Source organism: Polyodon spathula, chromosome 1 (genome assembly GCF_017654505.1).
Source record: "Polyodon spathula isolate WHYD16114869_AA chromosome 1, ASM1765450v1, whole genome shotgun sequence".
NCBI classification, from domain to species: domain Eukaryota; kingdom Metazoa; phylum Chordata; class Actinopteri; order Acipenseriformes; family Polyodontidae; genus Polyodon; species Polyodon spathula.
The window spans coordinates 20,923,019-20,946,816 of NC_054534.1; the positions used below are offsets into that span (position 1 = coordinate 20,923,019).

The following is a 23,798-nucleotide window of genomic DNA, read 5'->3' on the forward strand; positions in this document are numbered from 1 at the left end:
AATTTTACAATTGGAAGGCATTGTCGAGTTGTGATTGTGATTATCTCTTTCTGTAGAAAAATGCTTAATTTACAATCTTTGTTCTTCCTGAAGGCAGTGCCAAATCACAAGGCCATAAATTTCACCACGGGCAGCTTAGAAACACAGATGCAGCAGTGAGAATGATTTCTGATGATTCCGTCTAACTACTTGACCATTTGACCTATTTTGCAGATATATGACCAGGAAGGGACATTACAGCACTTTATCGATGGCAGTGAGCCCAGCAAGTCTAGCTGGATGAGGTACATCCGCTGTGCAAGGCACTGTGGGGAACAGAACATGATGGTGGTTCAATACAGGTAGGGTATTGTTTTTGGATGGCCTACTTTTCCCATTAGGGGTTCACAGCATGTCAAAGGCTGAACAGCACTGCACAGAGAGTCCTTTGTGAAGAGGAAGTCCTATTAATATCATTTTGGTGAAAACTCAAACTTAGTCCAAGAACTCACTCAAGAAATATCTCAAGCCAAGCACAACGATCAGAGACAGCATGAGATCATTTAATCACACAGTCCTCCGCCATGGTCAGCCTACAATGTAATTGTTTCTGCCATTGGTAATTTATACAATAATAACACATTTGAAAACCTCAATGTGTATACAAATAGGTCATTCAAGCTCATAGACCAGCAAGGGGTTACTCGTCCTGTTAAGTAAATGATTTGCATCAATGAATCATTTTTTTGATGGAATACCTTTAAAATTTGTTTTAAAGTTATAATGTTATTTTGTCTGGGTTGTTCTCCAGAAGGAAAAAGGACATTTTTAACACCTTTACTTTCCCACTATTTGGGGCATACAAAGGTCTTCTTTTGCTTGCACACAACACCTCTTAATCACTTTTCTTTTTTTTTTTTTTTTTTTTTTACATATCTTCATCGTCAAATGGAGGAAGTTACTCCCCCATAATTTGGTCCACTTGTGGTGGAATCACCCAGTTGGAGTTATATGTACATAACAATACAATTTAGTTTTTTGTGAAATTGTGAAAGCACCTCAGAAATGTGACATTTTCTAAATAATTCAAAATAAGGGTAAGAGAAAACATAGCAAATCCACCCCAGGTGTTGCCCTGTCAGCAACTGCTGGTTTGCTGGTGACCAGTGAAGAGTTGAGAAAAGTATTTACTGGCCAGGTATATAACATTTCATTCAAGGTTTACAGCAATTACATGACTTAGGAGAGCAAACAGCTCTCTTTTTATACAGGAAAGGCATTTTAATGGACCTTTTTCTCGGACCAGTTTACAGTAAGTAGCTCCTCAACCTGCCACTAGTCTCTTGAACCTGCATAGACCCAGCTCTGACCAGCATAGAGTGGTGCTAGTCATTGCTGGTTACTCCATCAGATTTCCATTTTACTGCATCCTGTGTCTATAAATATTTTTTGATTTATTTTTCTGTGGTATAATATTGTTGACATGATTTTGCATAAATGGAAGTATATAACAGCAACCGTAATACATTATCATTATTCATAAGATCCCTTTAATAACAACCTTCTTTTTTGTCTAATGCGGCAGATATGTTTTCAATACTAAAAGAGCTTTATTAAAAAGCAACATAGATGTGATCTCCAAAAGGGAAATTTCAAAACCCCTGTCCAACTTTTTGAGCGCCCATATATAAGCAAACACAAAATGTGGACATTAAAGTGCCAGAGACATCTACACTGTGCATAGATGTCCTCCTCACTTGGAGTCAGCTGGTTTGAATTCAATATGTTATGATTTGCAGTATCTAAATGGAATTCTCTTCAAAGAACTTTATGATTGATTGACCCTTAGCTGAACGTTTTGTTTTTATTTTGGGGCTGACAATAATGTTCATTGGCATGTGTCCTGCTTCGACTGTGTTGGGACGCCATGCAGTTATCTTTATGAGTCATCCAACCACAATACTAAATACATGTCAGCAAGGGAAATATTATCTGAAATGCAAAAAAAAAAAAAAAAAAAAACTCTTTGATGTACTTCAGCACATAGAGATTTGTGCGAGTTTTGGAACCGACTGCCTGCTTGTAAGGAACGGTGTACTCTTACACTTATTTCACCCTTTTTCAAAGCCGCTGAGACCACCCATTGCTTAAAAACAGCTCTGCTCTTTCAGCGGCAAGCCGAGTCATTTAGTCTTAGTACATTTATTTGTGTGCAGCAGTGTTTATGTTAAGTGAAGCCAAACTGAGAGATGAAATGTTATAAGGATAGCGTACAAAGTATACTAGGTTTTTTTTTTTTTTTTTTTTCTCCCAGGTTGCAAGAAGTGTGTGATTTATAGGCCTGACATTGTTTGATTTTTATGTCGTGGTGGAAGGAATTAATAAAATTCCCAGGCTTCAGCAATTCTTGTGAGAGCAAAGCAGAATTTTTTGTCAGATATTCATAGAATCCTTTTTATTTTATTTTATTTTAAAGCAAATAGAAGCAAATTTAAAAAGCATTCTGCTTAGCTAGCAGTGTCTGGGTGAGACAACATGGCAGCCTGTGTAAAACACAAGAAAATGAATTTTTGCAGCTGCAAGTTAAATATTGAGATTCTGCAGTTTTGTATTGATCTTTATGATACTGTTGCCAAGGGCCGCTTGCGGTGACAAAATATGTTGACAAGTGCATATCTCACTGCCATGAAAAATGTTTCAAAGGATTCTCCCTATGTCTGCAGTGTTAAATAAAAAACAAATTACATTGGTGCTGGCAATTTTTCTTGATAAAACTTCAGTTTAGGCCTGCAGCTTGTCTTTTTGACCTGTAGTCTGAACTCCAGAGAAACTGTATGTGGTTCTTCACTGTGATTATGTCACATTTATTTTGTTTTCTGTAGACCAAGGAACATATTTATAGTTTCTTCCAGCTATATAATTTGTCCATTTGTGAGATTTGCAACAGTAAGTTTGCTCACTGTTTCCCAGTCTTACCTAATATCAAGTAGCAGGATTCTCAAACTCTCTAAAACTGCTGTGTTGGTCTTCTTAAAAAAAAAATAAAAAAAAAAAACACTGAGAAATAATACTGAATTAATCCTAGCGCTATCAAAATATATAACATCTACAATACATATACACAGTACGTAAATCTCACTGTGATAAGGGCCTCTGTGAACCTTTCACCAGAAAACAACTCTGCTCAGTGCATTGTACAGCTGAGGAAGGCGATGGGGTGCTGTTAGGCTGCAGCAGGGCTGGGTGCTCAGGCGTCAGGAAAACATTACAAATAATTCAAATGTTCACTATACAGTATTGCCATTTCCAATAGTAATCAAATTACTATTGCTTTACTTCACTGTAATATTACACAACCCCTCGCACAGCTTTAAAAGGACATTTTTTACTGTAACAATATTCATCCCATTACTTGCTCATGTTGAAAGGACTGAGGCTGCTAACAATCAGCTTTCTTAAACACAGTGGGGTTCTGGAACAGCAAAGCACACACACAAAAGATAGACACATCTGAGTACTACAATCCCAAATGCATGCTGCTGTTTTTTTATGCTATGTATTTATTGTACTTAAATAAGCTGCTACTTCAGGAACATAAAATGAAGTAAGGTATGACCATAAAGATAGCCTTATCAAAGCCATACCCGTTAACTATGTTTTTCTCTGTGTGCAGATCATGTATATTCTATAGAGCGTGCATGGACATCCCCCGTGGGACAGAGTTGCTGGTATGGTACAATGACAGCTACACATCCTTCTTTGGAATTCCACTGCAGTGTATCGCACAAGACGAAAATTGTAAGAACTCATCTACTGTACACTCTTTCTTTCTACCTATATGTGCTTCCAACCTCAGGTTCCTGTGTTAAGAATGGGTACCATTAACCTTGGATTTGGAACTTGTTGAATACAATTATTTCTAATGTATCTTAAAACTGTGTTGAAATAATATTATGAATGCCCTGATGCTCTGAAAGAATTCTATTTTATACAAACACATTATGTCAAGATAATTGTTAAATTGATTTGAAGAGTTGATACTGTTTCTTAGATTTTACTATTACATACACAACTATTAAAAAGTTAATTATATAATTTCACAGCTAAATAAGACACTTTTGATATCTTGATATAACAGTATTAATAAACAATATTCTTCAAGTCAATTTTACCCAGTGAACAAAACCCATTAATGTATAAGGGCATAAAGTAGAATTTGCTGTTCTAAAATGTTACTTTGTTTGCAGATTCTTTCTCTATTTTTAAGCATATGATAATTGTATGAATATGTAATGTGGTATGTCATCACATAAGCTATTAGGGCATTTTTCTCTCGGACAAGCCCGATTCAGACTTTAATATAGAGTAGTTTTGAGGAATCTTCAGATGTTTTTAAACAACTATCATAAAGAGAAAAAATAAACCAGCAGCTGTTTAAACTTTGTATTATATTTCAAAATTGTCCATTAAATGATCCAAAATAATTTAATATGCACATATATTTGTACTTTGAATTAAGAAATTAACAGCTCATGAGAATGAACAGTGTATTGTATTTCCTTAATGATTTTTGGTTTTGTTTATGTGTGTGTGTGTGTGTCTTGTTCCCAAAGTGAACGTCCCTACATCTGTAATGGAAGCAATGTCCCATCAGGAGACACTACAACCCTTTACCAAGACTAGCAAAGGTCCTTCCTCAGTGCTGCTTCGCTCCATGGTCTTCCCACACACCTCGTGCACTAGAAGCTTCTCACTTTTGGACAAGCCAGGCCAAGTAGAATCTGGGTTTAACCAAATGAATGGCAAAAACCAGCGGGTCCTTGCAAGTCCTACTTCAACAAGCCAACTGAGCTCTGAGTTCAGTGACTGGCATCTCTGGAAATGTGGTCAGTGCTTTAAGACTTTCACCCAGCGTATCCTCCTCCAGATGCATGTGTGCACACAGAACCCAGACAGGTAAAACAATGCAAGAGATATTACTCTCATTTGATACAACTACTCAGTAACTACTGTATTTCTATTGCTTTAGATTTTTAGTGGACTACAGTCCAATAAGACCTGATGAAGTACAATAGCTTGAAATAACGTCATCATGCACTGACACATATTTTAGTTTTTTAAATAAATAAGCTAAGGGGAAATAGAGCCTAGACAAAGAGAAGTACATAATTCTTTTAAACGTATTGAATGGTTAAGTGTTTTCTAATGGTCTAATTGATTGAAACTCATTCAGATGAATATTTAGTGTTTCATCTCCAGAAAATGTTTAAGAGTTGTATGGTAAGACATAAATGGTTGCTGATATTTTTAACACAGTGGTAAAATTGTTAACAAAGTATAATAAAGATTTTAAGGTTGCATGTTTCTCACCAGCAGTGATAAATTAGGCCTGGTCGATTACTGTTCCTGCTCAAGAACAGTATTGGAAACATAGTGAAATAGATGTTTGCCATTGATGTAACATTTGCATGTGTAATTTGAGTGATTGCATTGTATTGGCAATGTTTGTGGCCATTTTGCTTCTAACAGTGATATGTTCAATGGGTGTTGCGGTCAATGGTGTTATGTCTTTGTCAATGCTGATTGCTAGAGTAATAGAATAGCAACTGGTGATTAATGGCAGCAATAGTCTTAATTATTCATTACCATCATATACCCTTACTGTAGATGATGTTTGTAGTAGAATATGAGAGGAAGAGTGCTGTGCCTGCAATGCAGTGGGGAAAGGTGTTAAAACGATATTGACCAAAAGGTGAATTAAAAAATCAGTAATAAGTTCAAATTAATTGATCCTCATGAAGATTTTTATATCAATTTGCTATGTTTTTATAGTTTTAAAGCACCCTCATGATCTTACTTAATTTTTGCTTTAAAATACATGCTGATTATATTTACCATCAAATTACATTTTAATTTTGTCGCTGCTGTCCTTAAATGGCTTTTCAAAAGTATCAGATAACAAAAAACAATTGCAGTTATTTAATGATAAAGCTGAAATACCCAGATTGTTTGTTTTATTATTTGATACTGTTTAAAATGTAATCGTAGGGTAAGTTCAAACACGTACATGCAGCCATGTTTATCACAATAAATGAAATTATGGAAATGGAACAATAGATACATTCTTTCTAAACAGCTGAAGAGGGGCTTTTGTCCAAAACATCCTGAAATAATTGATTTTTTCAAATAATTTAAACCTTTTATGTACATGAAAAAAGAAAAGTTTTCATATATATATATATATATATATATATATATATATATATATATATATATATATATATATATATATATATATAGACATGCTCAAATTTGTTGGTACCCCTCCACAAAAAACGAAGAATGCACAATTTTCTCTGAAATAACTTGAAACTGACTAAAGTAATTGTCATCCACCATTGTTTATTCCATATTTAATAGAAATCAGACTTTGCTTTTGATTTTTTATTCAACATAATATTATAAATAATAAAACAAATGAAAATGGCCTGGACAAAAATGATGGGGCCGCTAACCTAATATTTTGAGAATGTGTGATACTAATTAAAGAAACTAATTAGTTTGAAATATCACTATAATACAATTATTTATTATCTTTTCTAAGGGGTACCAACAAATGTGTCCAGGCCATTTTAGAATATCTTTGTAGAATAAGCAATAATGCATCTCTTTTCACAGCTTCTTTGCTTTATTCTATGACATACCGAAGGCATGCAAGTATACATGATAAAATAGCTTTTAATTTCATCTCTTTTCAGGAGGACTGAAGCATTATTTCAATGAGCTGTAAGGGTACCAAAAAATTTGAGCATGTCTGTGTGTGTGTGTGTGTGTGTGTGTGTGTGTGTGTGTGTGTGTGTGTGTATGTATATATATATATATATATATATATATATATATATATATATATATATATATGAAGTGAAGTCTCCCCTTAAACATCTATATTATCAAGATATTTGCTCCTGTCATACTCATTTCAGGGTTCACATGCAGTGTGCAGCGTCTCTGAACTTAATTAAGCACTGAGAGGTAATGAATTGGGATTTTTTGCTTAGCACTATTTTTCTTCAGAGCATACAAACCTATAAATCCACTGTCGCTGTCAAAAGGAAATACCTACCCGAACTGTGATGTGGAGGAAAACAGATGCCACTTATTCAATAAACTAATATCCATATAGAAGAAAAATGTTGCTTGGATACCTCAGAGTCGAAGTCGGTTTGAACGTTTGTCAATATCAAACTTTATAGTCCTGAAGTGAGGATAACATTTAGCTGAACAAGGGAATCAAGTTCTGTGAATATTTGGAAGCACAGGCTGTATACACAGTGAATATAACTGTATCTCATTCCGTATCACTACAGTTCACATACATGTATACATGTATACCAACATAACTACATACATACTTTACATACATGCATACAGTACATCCATACAGACATACGTACCTGATCTTAGAAGTAAAAAGGAAAATGTCAATTATCTTGGGTATCTTGTTTACCATTTTTGACTTAATCACACTAGCTTGGACGATTTTATTTTTATTTGATGCTTATTAATTACTAGCATCCACATGGAATTATTTAAACACAGGGTCAGCTACAGTAGGTAGAAGAAGAACAGTAATAGCTGAACCATGCTTGCAAGTATGTAGCGTACTAATTCAACTGAGTACAGTCAGAACAGAAATGATCACTTTCTTGAAGGACACAAATATCACAAGAGGGGTGAAAATAGTAACAATAATAAAGGCTAGGTGAATGTTAATACCAAACATATCTTTAGGACTTTAGGACATAGCATGTGCAGACAGTTAGTTAACCCTCAGTTTTGGCTGTTGGTGGCTTAATGTTGGTTTAATGGCAACTGCTGTCACTTGTAAGGAGACTGACTGTCCTTCGTAGGTTTTTCAGGGAGAAACAGTTACATTAACACCCACTACCTACTGTAGCAGCTCAGCATTCAGTTGTATAACACTGCACAGCTGTTGAGACCAGTTATCCCATCCCATGTCACAAACTAACACACATTGCTCATCTCCCAGATCAATGGCAGCTCCAGTGCTCAAGTAGTTTTCCTATTGGGGATCTGCAGCTGGGGCCAAAAGTTTTGCATCACCCTATAGAATTAACCAGTTTTGCTTCATAAAGTCGAATAATGTTACAATGTTAACATATTTAGTTACATACCGCTTCGTAGTTTTACATTTATTTAAAAAATTGACAAAAATGGAAAATGTGATATTTTGAAATCTAACATGGAATACTGTACTACTATAATGGCTTTTGCGATATCATTTTGTAGTTTCTTTGATTACAAGGTATTAAATAAAACTAGGTGATGCAAAAGTTTTGGCCATAGCTGTACTGTACCCCACTTGTTTTCAGTTTCCCCAGATATGTTTTGATGAATATCTGCTTGAGTTGCAGGTCAGGAGGTCACCTTCAGGCTTTGTTTCTTTTTGTTCTTAGGGAGAGCAAGCCTGGAATCACCTGTCTGAGGAGTTCAAATTGGAAACAAATGTTGGTGTATACTCCAGATGGAAATCTATTTCAGTAATGACATATTTCAACACTATAGTCACTGACTGGCATGTACAGTATATGGGTCCTTCTGCAATAAAAAAGATTCTGCTGCCCTCATTGTGGTGGTAACATATTAGTTTAAAGGGTACCTGTAGTGGTGGTGAATATAGAATAATTTCAATAGAAAATATGTGGCTGAAAACTATTGACACAATTTATAGCCTATGCTCGGCCAATTTATATAGTGCACAGCATATGACGTTGGCTCCAAATACTTGGTGCAGTTGTAAGGAAATGTGTTGCAATAACTTTTGTCTATGTGTCAATTATTTTTAAACAAAACCTTCGTACCATGCACATTTAATGTAATAAACTTCAGCTTTGTACTTCAAGGTACAAAGCCTACACAGAACAAAGCACTCTGTACTCTAACTAGTCAAGGCACATTTATTCATTATCATCAGTAGTACTAGCTGATTACAGCCCTATACATTCTATTACAACTCTTCTAGGCTTCTGGTGACATCGACCTTTGGTCTCTTCATTTATCTTGCCCACTTGATGGAGTTTATTCCTTATTGTTAAATTTTGATGATTTCATTGGGTCCTGGGGACCCCCTGTGTCTGCTGGTTTTTATTCCGACCCTTTGATGTTTTCTTCTTGTTGTGGGCAAATATTGTTGGCATTTCATTGGGTTTTAGCCTCGTCTGGCACTCATACCCCAGAAGCTCGGTTTTTCGTAGCATTCAGGTTCAAAGTGGTCCTCATACACAAAATAATTTCAAACAAATGGAAAGGTTTTCAGTGTATGCCCTGTTCTCAAATTATATAGTCATTTGTGATGTTATGCTCACCCATTTTGAATTAATAGGCTTTGGCACACAAAATAACTTTTTTTGTCATATTCTTATGCTTATTATTCAAGCACCCGAAAGCTCTCCACTCCACTATGGGTTTTCACCGCTGTATCCCATAAACCTATGTGCACAACTTTTGGCCTATCAGAGAAATCAACGAATGGACGTCATTTCGCTGCCTGAAAGGCTCCAATATGTCAGCTCCCTCAAGTGTTACTTGACCCAGAAAGTGGACAAATAAATTGATAACATCGCTGAACGTGTGACTTGGAGGCCAAATCGATGCAGCAAGAAGCATTTATTGGATAAGAAAGCTTTGTTATTTTTGGCTACAGGTACCCTTTAAGGATCAGTTATAAAAAAAAACAATAGTACATCTATAACTGTGTTATAAAAGATGCTATAAACAATAGTATAGATTTGGTATATTACTACTATTACTACTACCACTACTACTACTATGACTAATAATAATAATAATAATAATAATAATAATAATAATAATAATAATAATAATATAATAATAATAATAATAATAATAATAATAATAATAATAATCATCATCATCATCCTCATCCTCCTCCTCTTCAAAACCTTTTATAACTACTTAACAGATGTTGTATAAATGAATAATTTAACTAAAGTGTGACCATTGTATCCAGGACACAATGTAGTGTAAAACTGCACTGTCACTTGTTGTATAAAGTCTCACAAGGACTAAATGGTTGATTTTGTATCATACATGGCTATTTTATCATACATGGCCGTCCTCTTTAAGATATTGCTGCGTGCATAGAAACAACCACATTTGCTTACATTGGAGTATAGACTGGTCCATAAGAAGTATATTTATTTTCTGTTCAATCTTTATAAATGTGGGAGGTTAAGTAGATGAGTTTAGGATGACCTGCTTACAGTATTTCACTTTGTATAAAAGCTTTGTGAATGGCCAATAGTGTATTGATATACAGCTATGGCCAACAGTTTAGCATCACTCTGTAGAATGAACTAATTTTGCTTCATAAAGTTGAATGAAACCTGCTGAATAATGTTATGTTAACATATTGAATTACATACTGCTTTGTAGTTTTCCATATACTTAGCAAAAAATTGACAAAAAAATTGACATTTTGAAATCTAACATGAAATACTATATTACTATTATGGCTTCCTGCAGACTTTTGCTATATCATTTTGTAGTTTCGTTGATTATGTGATGTTAAATAAAAATTCTAAATTATGTTCTCTAACAGGGCGATGTTACAAAAGTGGTTCGTCACTGAATTAGAAACAGATCGGTGGGTGCTGACATACTGCAGAGGCATGCAGATTTAATCACAACACAGGCCCTGATGCCTGGGTACCAGCAATGGTAATCCTATCACCGGATTTAATAAAGAAAAGAAAAGAAAGCTAAATATAAAAGTTTGCCACACACACGGCGGCCGCTAGTCAGACTAAGAGAGACCGGTCCCCGGTCACCCCCCCCAGCCAATCATGACCTTCCAATCAACTCAGTACCAGGTGAGCCTACCTGCTCAATTAGTTGCATGGCAACAACGTCTCCTGTTGTGCGTCCCAGCTGCGTGTCCCAGTCGCTTTCATAAAGGCACACAAGCACTCAAGAACCAGCGACAAGTAGTATCCTAAGAAAGATATTTCAAGGTCTTCAGTGGTAACTTCAGCACTTTTTTCATGGCGAATGCAGATTGTTATGATCAATGTATTGTCAGTGAAATTGTTTATGAAAGGGTACTGGACAATATAAGTGACAATGCCCATCATTCCATGTGCATAAAGCAAGTTAATCATTATACTGCCCTATCAAAGGCTAAAGTTGAAAAGGCTTTATTGAGTGGCCTACTAAGATGATATCTATAAAAAAGTGAACAAGTGAAATAATAGCCATTAAAACTTAATGGTCCCTTTGATCATTATGGGAAAGGATTTACCACTGTACACTATATACTGTAGCTAAATGTATATGTATTTGGGCCAAATTGTTCATTCCTCACTGTTTACTTGACTCTACCATGAGATCACAACTTGATCACATTAAGATAACATCATGCTCCCCATAGACTCTTCTGGTTTCGTTATGCTTTAACTGAGTTACAGGGTTTAGTTTTTATTGATCACGTAATAAAATTATGCTTTCAACCACAGCTGGTTAGCCGTTTTCAATAATGACCTAAAGCAGTTTCTAAGCCACTCTAATTTAAATCAGTGGTAACTTTTTTTTGTCCCCATTGAATAGAACAGGAATTATTTAAAGCGAGGAAAAGGATACTTTAATTCTCAAGAATGAATGATTATAAATCCATTGTAAATGTTAATATTATGAACTGTAGAGTTAAAATTAAAATTTTGTTTTGATTTAAAACATAGGGTGTTATAAAGGATATTTCGGGGCCAGCAGTGTCTAAATGGAAACAATTCTGATATTTGGGTATCATAAGAATATATCATTAATTATTTGGCCATAAATGCATATACAGAGTTTTTTATTTAGCTTTAAAATAAAATAACCCTAATGTTGGATTAACAATACAAATCAGTAAGAGTCAGGCATGTTTTATTCTTCGCCCTGTAGATTTTATAATATGAGGATGCATTTTAGCTGCTTATGGGATTTTTTGGATAAAGATCTAAAGTGCCTCCTTTACATCATGTTGGTAGTATTTGAAGATATTATCCTTGCAATTTACAAAGGTGCATTGATGAAAATGGTGTTGTATTAAACAATACCCACCCATTAATCATGTAAACAAAATCTGCGATCAATGCCCTGGGCTCTCAAGCATTATACAATAATAGCGTTTGTAATCGCTGAAGCAAAACGCCACAATTAAAAATGTATTTGACAAATGAGGAGCCATAGTCTGAATATTACACAATTGTGTTGTTAAACATACTTTATCGCTTTCATCTTGTTTTATTTCCCTTTGGGTCATTTTTCTTCACTTGCACTGTTTTAACCATGGCTAGTCTTGGAGTACTGAAGTGAAATCATCCAAAAGTCACTAGCAGCTACACTGAGTCCTACAAATGTTGATTTCAGCCTAGTATTTATTTTGTGTTTTATTTTATTTTTATTAAAGGTATTATTTGTGAGATGGCATGTTCTGTAGTTCTATATTATCCAAACTGTAGACTGTACACAAACAATCAGGGATGTTTTATTACACAATATCAAGGACTGGGTTGTACTCACAGTTCTGTTGGATGAAGAATCAAATGTAATATTTAAGCATTTCACATACGTTTGGTAGTTTAATCTCTTTTCCCAGTGCCTGCTCTAATTTGAGAGATTGTATGTTTAAATTCAGCTATGTTGCACACAACTGAGTTTGGTTGAAATGGTTGAACTATGGGAATCTTGAATGTAAAGGCTGGCATTGCTATGACGGGGTTCCAAAAGCAAGGCGATCTTGATATTTACACTGTATTTGAGCGCAGAGTGTGCATGTGTCATGGATACTGAAGTGTCTACTTTTTCATAGTTTCACCTTTAAAAGCATGCAGTATGAAAGCAGACTTGTTGTCATTAGTGTAACTCATGCTTTCCTGTATTGCTGTCTAGGCCTTACCAGTGCGGCCACTGCTCCCAGTCCTTTTCCCAGCCTTCGGAACTCCGAAATCATGTTGTCACCCATTCGAGCGACAGACCTTTCAAATGTGGCTACTGCGGTCGCGCCTTTGCCGGAGCGACAACCCTCAACAACCACATCCGTACACACACTGGGGAGAAGCCATTCAAGTAAGTAACAGTGAGTACCACAGCTTATTAGCACACATACTTTTCACCCCCTTTCTTTCTCACAGCATCTGTTTTAGCACCAGCTTTGCAATGATTTTGACTACTAGTACGGTGTTTATTATTATAGACAACTGATCCATTTAATGAGCGGCTGTATTTTATATTTCTTCATATTTCTTTCAAGGGAGCCCTTAACTCATATCACAACTTTCATGACTTTAAAGGGCTTAAAGCTAAACATGTATTCAGTAAATCTTAACTTGAATGCTGTGCTTTTCATATTGCTTGTCTCTAATACTTGGACATCTTTAGGTTGCCCAATTATGATTTTCTGATTGAACAGTCATGTGACTCATAGGTGACATAGAAAATTGAAGGGGGTAATGAATAACACTACATTTGCTGTAAGATTTTCTTAGCTAAATGTCTTTTAATGTTCTTTAATGTCGGCAGATCGGGTGAGCGCGACTGGCAGTGGGTTAAAATACAAATCTTTTAGGAGCTTTCATAATTACAGTAGATTAGAACTCCTTTATTCTACACTTGAGGACAGGAGATACTGTATGAAAATGTGTAAGAGGGGGTATCTCATTCTCTGCAGTGTTTGTCTGCTTTAGTGATAGGAATGACTGTTTCCCTGCCCCCACCCTAATTGGAACTGAATCTGTCCCAAGCTGTAGCAGACTGCTGAAAACAAGCAGATACTGAATTCTGCAGCTGTGGGTAAACCCCAGAGCTGAATCAATTCTATATCTCTCCCACTAAGCGTGTCTAGCAGCCAGTGGTGTGTGAGAACTCCCGGAGAAGTCCAATCAGACAACTTTAGATAAAATGATCTTAAAATACTTCATATTCATTTTTGGTGTTTGTGAGTAAAGTGCTCATAATTGTGAGGGATTTTGTACTAGTTCTAGTTAAGCATGGTGCTTAGACTCTGAGATCCTCCAGCAACAGCTCTATAAGTGCAGTGACCACCCATGATATTCACTAATGTTCAGTTGGAGCTAAATTGAGACCGGTAATCTCAGTTAACTTGTTACACAAGCCAGATTCTAACCTAGAGGTGAAACAACCTGAAATTCTTCAGTAACGAGCTCCACACTGGACAGTCCGGATAGGTTCTTGCTGAAGGGATTTTCCAGTGTTTGATCTTTTATAGATTATATTAAATGAGACTATGTAGGCTGGTGAAAGAAAACACATTTCCAAATCGAGAAATGATACCTGGCAGAGAAATCCCCACACTTTCATTTGACCTGAGCCATAAAGTCACAGTAAAAAGGCCTTTTAGCAAGTAGACTGAAACATGGCAAGCAATTTTGAAAGATTTCCAACAATCTGATTGATTTTATCTCGGTTACGCTATAAATAGATTTTTGTAATTAATTGAAGAGGTTTAAGGGTCAAAATGGAAAACAGATATATTTTAATCCAAAGGTGTTACTTATGTGAAACTTTTTTGACTCCACCTTATGTTTGCCATGTTTTCGATAAAGCTGCCATAGAACTCCATTAAGTTGCCTAATGCAATTATATCTATTGCATCTAGAAACAAAGTTTTGGGGTTTGTTTGTGTTTGCAGTGTTATAATTACGTTAGCACAAGCCTAATTAGGTATCTCAAATCATATCAAATTAGTTCTTTACAGGTGTTTGTTTTGTTTGTTTAAGTCAAACAATGTGTAACACAAGTAAAGAACATGACTAAGCGCCTAAGAGTCTGCACAAAAAAGAAAGCACAAAAAATCAATATCTTAATGACTGACCCATTTTTTTTATTAGGGACATCTTAAGTGGGTCAGCAAGTTTAAAAATGAGCTGTAGGCATAATGCACATTTTTACTCGATATGTACAGTACTTGAAAGTACACTGATGACAGAAAGCAAAGCATCTGACTGATGAAGAAAAGTTCAGAATTTAAAGTTGTGTACCTCTGTTAAATTCCCAATAAATTTCAATTTGAAATCTTTATTATTGGTGCACATTTTATGTTTTAAACAAAAAAGGGAATGAAGTTAACGCTGAGTGGTAACCATAAAAGCCTGGAGAACATCCAGTCCATTTAAAAAGCATGCAAGGCAAGACACTTTTAGGAAATTCAAATCTTGTCAATGCATTGTTATACCAAACTTTAAAACCAGTGGCGGCTGGCTGCTGAAGAAAATGGGAGGCAGAAAAAAGGCAGACGGCTAGAGGTCCCTTTCAGCCCCCAGTAGCAGTAGAATCTTATATTCTGACTGACATCACTTTTCATATCTTCGTGTCACCCAAATTCGGCTCTTAAACACATTTTCTACAGTAGCCAGCAGAGAAAACAGTAGCTCATCATAGTCTATTTAAATTAATGTAACTGTTACACACTATGTCAGCGTATGTTTAAAAATGCACTGTATGCAACATTAATATGCAACATCTCTTTAACATACTTTGCATAAAATATTTTCTAATCAAAGTTATTAAAGCAGGAGAAAGGCAGACAGAAATCAAGCACATTCTATCGACTTAATAATTAACCAATACAATAATTATGTACCGTTCTGTACATATGAAACGTCCTTCTAAACCGTGCTTCATTCCTTTTACGCTCAGTATTAGCATCCAAGGTCATCAGGTGATTGGCTAAAACAGGCAAAAGGGGAAGGGAGGCATGCCACCCTTATCTATTTTGTAGATGGCTTTACTCAGCATTCCATTTAAGCCAGCTGAAGAAAAGGAAGAATATGATTGGCTAATAGTGCTAATCATAACTAGGAGATAAGCACATATTAAAAACATTTGTCAATTTTTTTTAACAAAAATATGCCTTTTTAGTATTTTTATTTTAGCTAAACTAAGTTCTGTTTCACATAACAATTAATAGATTATTCACTAAATTCATGACTGGCTTTTCAGAAAAAAAAAAAAAAGATTTGAAGCATTGTTTTAGGTTAAGTATTATTTGTATTATTTGTAGTTATGCAAAATAACCCATAATATAAAATATTAAATAGAGATTTTTCTCACTGTTTAATTTCTTTCTAATGCCTCACTATTGTGTAAAAGGATAAACTTTTTCTCATAATGTTTTTAATGATTGTTACAAAATACTGTATCATATCCTAGTAGTGTACTAATGCTCCAGAATCAAACTGACCTGTAACCTAGAACTGGGGTGTTCTCAGCCATTAGAAACATTAATAATCATTAATAAACATTAAAAACAGTATTGATTCCAATGCTTTAATGTTTAGAAGAAAAACCCTGTCACTGGCAAGTTTGGCTGGTGATAGAAGGTAGTTTATTTGGAGCACACTAATCCAGTAACTAATCAGTTTTCTAATAAGCAATCAGCGATACACAAATGTGTCATCAGCATTTCAGAAGCTCCAGAGAGACGGTGATCCACACAAAGACATTAATGAATACACCAAAAATCTTTAGGTGATCAATACCCCTGAGTTATTTTCATTGAACTGATAGGTTTGATACATTAAAGCTGACATGTTGCATTTGTCAAGATCATAGACCAGTTTACAACAGTGAAGCAGTCCACTTAAATGGCGTTTTTAAAGACAAATGATACTTACATTTATCACACTGGATGATAGCTGCGTGTTGGAATGTATAATTTAAGCAACAAATAATGTGCATACAAAACTGATATTTTAAGAGGGAGAATGTAAAATGAGAATCCTTCCTTATCTCCCTGGAGCTGTATTGGATTATGAGACACTACTTTGTAAATACATACTTTTACTCTAAACTATTTTGTAAGGTTTTTTTTTTTTTTTTTTAAATAATATATCTCTACAGCTATGGCCAAAGGTTTTGCATCACCTAGAATTTTATGATATATATATATATATATATATATATATATATATATATATATATATATATATATATATATATATTAACATAATTTAGATATTTTATTTAACATCATGCAATAAAAAAGCCTTAATAGTAATATTTTATGTTAGATTTTTAAATGTCACATTTTTCATTTTTTGTCAGTTATTCAGTAAGTATATGGAAAATGACAAAGCGGCATGTAATTCAATATGTTAATGTAACATTATTCAGCAGGTTTCATTCGACTTTATGAAGCAAAATGTGTTAATCCTGGGGGGTGACGCAAAACTTTTGGACATAACTGTACATACCTGTACCAAGGATATCTTGGTGAATTCAAATAGTTTGGAAAATATCCACATCTTGCAAAACAATAATACATACCAATAGATCAGTGATGTAAAATAGGTGGGATAATCACTGTACTGATTTAGTTTTGACTTATACAACCCTGACACAAGCCCTCACAATTCAGCTGGTCTGAGGGTGAATTAGCAACAACTAAAATTCATTTTGTCATCCATTCTCCTCTGGGCTGTAGAGCAGAAAACAGTAGAACAGATTGTCTGTTTGATAGTTCACTACTGAAAATCTCTTTTTGTTCTTTATCTATTTGAAGTGACAGTGATCTGGGCAGTAACTGGACAGGCCTCTCTGGAGAAATCGCCTTCCCCTCAGGTTATTGGCAGAGCCCTTTGTTCTGAATCAGGCAGGCATTGTACCATCGCAGGCATCAAGGTCGGAGGAGTAGCCACCAATTAGACCTCTTCAGCCTTGTAAAATTTCCTAGCACTTTTAAGTGTCGGTTATGATTAGGCTGGAAGATGACGCCCGTCAGATCCCTGGTCTCAATTTTCTCGCTTGCCTCTGCAGGTGCGAGAGGTGTGACCGGAGCTTCACGCAAGCCACCCAGCTGAGTCGACACCAGAGGATGCCCAACGAGTGCAAGCCATTAATGGAGAGCACAGAATCAATTGAAGTGGATTAACTGATTGACTGGCTGGAATTAAACTGCAAGGAAAGTCATGATTAAATGTCACGGACAGTTAAGCAAAACCAAAGATTTCCTCTGAGCAACTTTCAATCCGTCCCAGAAAACCAAAAGCAGTAATAAAATGAGTAAGATGTTAAGAGACATTGATCCCGGCATGAATGAGAGACCTGGGGGAAAAAAGAAGAGATTATTTATTTATGACTAGGGATCACAGTACTTTCAGTGGATATGAAATCTGGAACTGCACAGATTCCCAAGTCGCTCGATCTCCATTTATTTCCGAAAGCCTTTCCTACCATTGTAATACCAAAGCTAGAAGAATATTTGGGTAAGACTAGTGTCTACATTATTGACTGAGAATGCACAAAGACCTTCTTCTTTTGGTTGCACCTTTTTTTAAGCATGATTTAAAAAGGGTTCACAAGATGGCCCTTTTTTGTTTTGTCTTGATGTGGATATCATTAAAACACATGTGATGTTTGGACACTGATATGAAAGAGACATTGAACCGAACACTCAACTGTAAAATACAAAACCAAAGGATATTTAACTAACTTCCATTGCTCTTGTATAACGTTTAGTGCACTTTTTAATAATGTTGACTTTTTTTTTTTTTTGGTAAAAGTAAACAGAGTAGCTGGCCACATGAATGTATATCATTGGTGCAAAGTTCTGATTTAAATAATTGTGTCAAAACATACTGACATGTATTTCCTCATGTGCAAATGAAAGTATTTCTACTAAGAATGGAAAATGTTGACTATCAAGATGCCAAAGTACAGATTCCAAGGAACTGTTTTGCTTATATCAAAAATATACTAATTCAATCCAAAACATATTGATCCACACTCTGTCCATTTTTCCAAGAACCCATTCCAGGTAACTAAGTTGGGCCCAGCAATGACACGTTGATAGAATTGAATAGGAAAAAACTTGGCTAGAAGTCAAAATGTGCTAACTCCATATTCTTAATAAAGGAGTTGTATTATATTTTGTTGTGTTTGTAAAGTTTCCACCCAACTATTTCAAGAATAATGAAACTGTTTGTACTGTAACTTGCAACTAAGTTGTTTCTGGTCATTTTTACAATAAATTAAAATTGAAACAAACTTTGCTTGTACTTCAAAATATGATCCTTTGTCTCCTAGCCACATAGCTTCCCTTTGCCAGACCATATTCCTTATATTTAAAAACATATCAGAACTGTACTTATTAAAGATTTATGAAATGTATTCCAGCACAATGCCAAAGTTTGTAAAACTTTGTATATACATTTTAACTGAACATAAACTTTTTTTAAATAGTAATTTGTTTCAATAGATGTACCTACATACAACAATGTTGTCAAATTTTGTTGGATATAATTTCTGTACAAAATCAAACATGTTCTTTAAAATTACTTACAGCCTGTGTTGCCACATTGAGAAGAAGACGTTGAAGACTCTGAGCTGCTTTGTCCTCTTTGAAACTCTTGTGAAAGAGGGTCCTCGTTTGAAGTAACAGCCATTAAAATTAACAAACACCAACGAACCTTCAAAGGCTTTTTGCAATTCTGAGTTTTTTCAGGGCATGTGTCATCAAAAATGTAATATGTAATAATCTAACAATACCAAAATAAATGGATAAGGGAGAAATTGTAAAAACCGTACTGTATTTAGTTTGTTTTAGAAAAGAACACATGGGCAGTATTTGGGGTTGCTTTTAATTCCCTTTTACAGTTTATTAAGCCAACTGGTATTCATTAAACTGCTAAAAACAACATATTCAGAAAGGAAGACATCCACTTAGTAGTAGAAAATAACAATTTATAGGTTGCGAAGACATGCCTGATGGGCACATGAACAATTGGCAAACAGTTATTGCCGACATGAACATGATAGCCGACAGATACATAATACATTCACATTATAATTTGGCCCATGACCTTATCCATTGGAGCTCGATAGCCACCCCTGTGCTGGCCGAGCTACAATGATTAAGAATGTCTCGGCCAGCGGGCAGGACAAGTGGCACTTGGGGCCACCTTCCCCCTAGACAAGGCACACCGCAGGGTGGAGGCAGGGAGGATGAGGAGGACCAAACAAAGAAACGACAGGGTTTTGTGGGCAGAGAGACCTATTTAACTGGTTAAACTGGTAATGTATGAGATTGATGGGTGGAGTCTCCTTTCGGAAAGACAACAAGTTTCCAAATCTGCATCTCACCTTCCATTAAAAATACTTATGAATGTTATTAAAAGGTGAGTGATAATGAATAAATACTTTTAAACGTATACATATCGGTACACTAAACATAGGTACAAAAAGCCATAAATATTTGCAACCAAAATAATTGGCCAATCACACCCATAAAACCTATTTTGCTCCAGAAATATTGGAGACCTGTTGCAATATACGAAGTATGCATTGTTAGTGGAATTTGATATTCATGCCATAAAACACATCATAAAAGGCTTGCAAATATATATGGCTTTACAGTAAGCCTTAAAAAAATAACCAATTCACCATAAACAAAGAAGTTGAAAATACTGAACGCTTTGTACCCTCTACATGTATCACTCAGTCACATACTGTAATAAAAAAAAGTTAAACCTTAAATGACAAGCATTAAGAAATACTACACCATGCAGAAACTGCTGTAGAGGGAACATGATACAAAAAAGATTTAAGTCAAACAATGCACAATAGGCGCTAAAATACCCCTCTAATTTTGAATGTACTAGGTACTACTTGATGTACTTCACTTGGCCATTTTAATCCCCATAGTATTCTCTGAAATCATCCCCATACTTTACAGACCATAATTCCATAATTCTAGGACACTAAGACAGGTCAAATTTTTAACTCACCTCTAAACCACAAATGAATAGATTGTAAATCAACAAGTGAGTGTGAATTCGGTGAGCGGCTTCAATAATGTGTCGAATTGTTTAATTGCAGTGGCAGTTATCCGGAGAGCATCATAACAACATGCATTAAAATGTTATTACTTCAAGTTTTATGTGGTAAATAATGTCTATCCAAGCAGTGCAATTCTATAGTTATAGAGAATTTTGCATTCACCAGAATTCTTTCTTGTTTAATCTGGTTAATGTTCTATTTATTTAATATTTCTTCCTGCTTCGCACAGTCCTGCCCCAATCAGACTAACACAGCAAATCAGCAAGCTGTAGAGATCTGATTCATGGAAACTAATCTCACCTGAAGTAACTCCGGACAGGTGTGTGCTTTTGGTAACTAGTAAGCAAAACAATGAAATTCCTTTAGCCACAGCTCACGCTATTCACACACACACACACACACACACACACACTTTACATCTTCAATAAGATCACTTCATCTGCATTAAAACAAATACTGGCAGAATTTCATCCCTGCTGTTATATGATTTAAACCCAAAACACTCACTTAGAAGACGCGGTCTCTTTATGGTAGTAAGAATTAGTAGCTGGAAATATAGCAACATTTTGTTGGAAAGCCAACAAATCATGTTTAGCAATTAAGAGGTTTCATTTCAGATAAGAATACCAACAAACTTTCAGGGGAAGTAGTTTAGACAGTATCAGTAGTTAATGTCAATCACAGAGAAATGTACTTCTAGAGTAGATTTCTCAGTTACAGGCTACAGCAAAAGCCTATGAGTAATATACATTAATGTCTCAACTGTGGTAGTAATTTTCAAAGACAATCTGGCAGTATCATAAACAGCAGGGTGAATAGAGTTATGGATCAACTATACAGTATGCTGACTTCTATTTAAATCCATGCTCTGTTTAAGCTGTTCATTTGAGGGTCAGTTTACAAGTGTAAATAAACACTTTGCCAATGAAGATCTAATTTTAAAAAAAGTCTTAAAGAATTAAACTGTCATGTTTTTTTGGAAAACACTAATCTGCACATTTCAAGCCCATTCAAAGGAAATGGTTCAGTTAGTTTTGGAAAAAGTTGACACTGAGCTAACATCAAAAAAATCTATTCTAGAATCACAGATGTAATAAAGATGACATAATTTCACTGAGACATAAAATAAACATGGCACACCTGTTATTTAACATAAACCATGCTTCATCAGCTCTATTTTGTAATTTGTTATTATTATTATTTCTAAATTCAGTGTAATTACCAAATTAATTCATTAGCACAATGTCCTTCTGTCCTTCAGTATTTATGGAAGTTTAGCTGACAGTTTGTTCACTTATTTACACTACAGCTAACATTTGGCTAACAGAAAACTACAAAGTGTAAAGTGTTAAGCAAACAAAGAGAATGTATCCTTCCTGATTTTTTAAAATTTTTATTAGGTCTTTCAAGATTATATAATTTTCTTATTTTCTTTAAATGAATGCTACATTCCATAATGTATTTATTTATGTTTTACTTGGCAATAATCAACATATTTCAGAAAGCGGGTGATTACAGTTGTAGGCTTTAAGTATAAAGATGAACAGTATGAATGACTCAAGACTACTATGAATACTGCACATGATGTCCACAAAGTCTTTACCGCCATGTTTTTTTTTTTTTCTACAGTACGCGGACCAACAACTGAAACATGCTGAAGAATGATGAATATTCCATTTAGAAGTGCTTCATTGTATTCAGTGCAAGTATTTACCTGAATTTGATTGGTGTGAGCAAAATCATTTCCATGGCAGATAATGATCCGTCGCCATGTTTGCTGCAACATCTTCTGTAACATGGATGGAATGACGAAGTGAAATGCATCTCTGACAGCTTGTTTCAGCTCCTCCATAGTCTCATATCACTGTTTTGCAACGTGATCCTTCACAAATCCCCAAAACATGGCGGGTAACAGGACTTTGTGGACACCCTGTACATTAAATATTGTTAGGTTTGAAAATGGTTTTAAAAAAAAATAAATAGCCATCTGTCTTTCCATACATCTTAAGTTCAGTGGGGGTGATTGATATTTGGCCTGTCTCATAGAGGACTGTTGTTTCAAACAGATTTGATGGTATGAAAGCAATGCTGCATGCACAGTCTTAAATCTTCACATTTTTATTTCTAGTCTAGGTGGTCCAGATATTAAAAGCCATGTTCCCCAAGACCTGGCTTCTCTCTCTATACAAAGAGTCCTGGCAAAGAGGTTGTGTTTTGTTTTGTTTTTTACCCAGAGAACCTGAAGTCGGTTAGACTCACTCACCCAGACTATGATTTATTAATTAATAAACACTTGCCTTTCAAACACTGCTTCTTCTTGTCATTCTGGCCCATTTTTCGCAGACCTAAAAAAAAAAGAGAATACTAAACCTTTCTGCAGCTCTACTAGCTAATGTGTTCAAAGTAAGCAGGGCAGAAAATCAATTTTAAACAGTTTAATTTAAACATCAAATATTTATTTCTGTGTATATAGAGAGTTGGTGCCATTTACTTTTTTTATATTTGATGCAATATTTTATATATTTTAATGTACAATAAAATTTATCTGAAACTGTGGTGTGACATTTGTTGTTAGTGTTTAGCTTGCTAGAGTATACAGTAGCCAGTGTTATAGGTTGCAATTCCCCTGACATTCGTGACATTGTGCTATTCTGAGCTGACCACCCACATTTTATTGTCAATGGAAATCTATCCTGTGCCCATGCCTCTGCTCTTTATATGATTAACTAACTGTACTGCAAAGAGTCTTACTGCTTTTGAAATGAATAATTAATAATGTATGCATTTATACATGTTCAGGGGATAATAATTTTTGTTTTTATATAGTGCCTTTCATAGTGGACCACCATCACCAAGCGCTTTACAAGATACAAGACTAGGGTGTGTGAACTGTGCATCAGCTGCAGAGTCACTTACAACGTCTCACCCAAAAGAAGGAGCAC

At 35.2% G+C, this 23,798-nt stretch overlaps 1 protein-coding gene across 3 annotated transcripts in view; it reads left to right on the forward strand.

The window, feature by feature from the left end:
• LOC121315476 (putative histone-lysine N-methyltransferase PRDM6) overlaps positions 1-19,065 on the forward strand; it is a 46,898-nt gene extending 27,833 nt beyond the window's left edge. The window contains exons 4-9 of one of the 3 annotated variants that reach the window (XM_041249592.1): positions 214-341; positions 3,653-3,777; positions 4,593-4,935; positions 8,457-8,540; positions 12,952-13,128; positions 17,836-19,065. In XM_041249592.1, the coding sequence (XP_041105526.1) occupies positions 214-341; positions 3,653-3,777; positions 4,593-4,935; positions 8,457-8,540; positions 12,952-13,128; positions 17,836-17,950 (972 nt within the window). In that variant the 3' untranslated portion in view covers positions 17,951-19,065. Of the gene's footprint in view, positions 1-213; positions 342-3,652; positions 3,778-4,592; positions 4,936-8,456; positions 8,541-12,951; positions 13,139-17,835 lie in introns of all 3 variants that reach the window. The other 2 variants (XM_041249610.1, XM_041249601.1) reach the window with 2 other exon arrangements.
• The last annotated feature ends 4,733 nt before the right edge of the window (positions 19,066-23,798 follow it).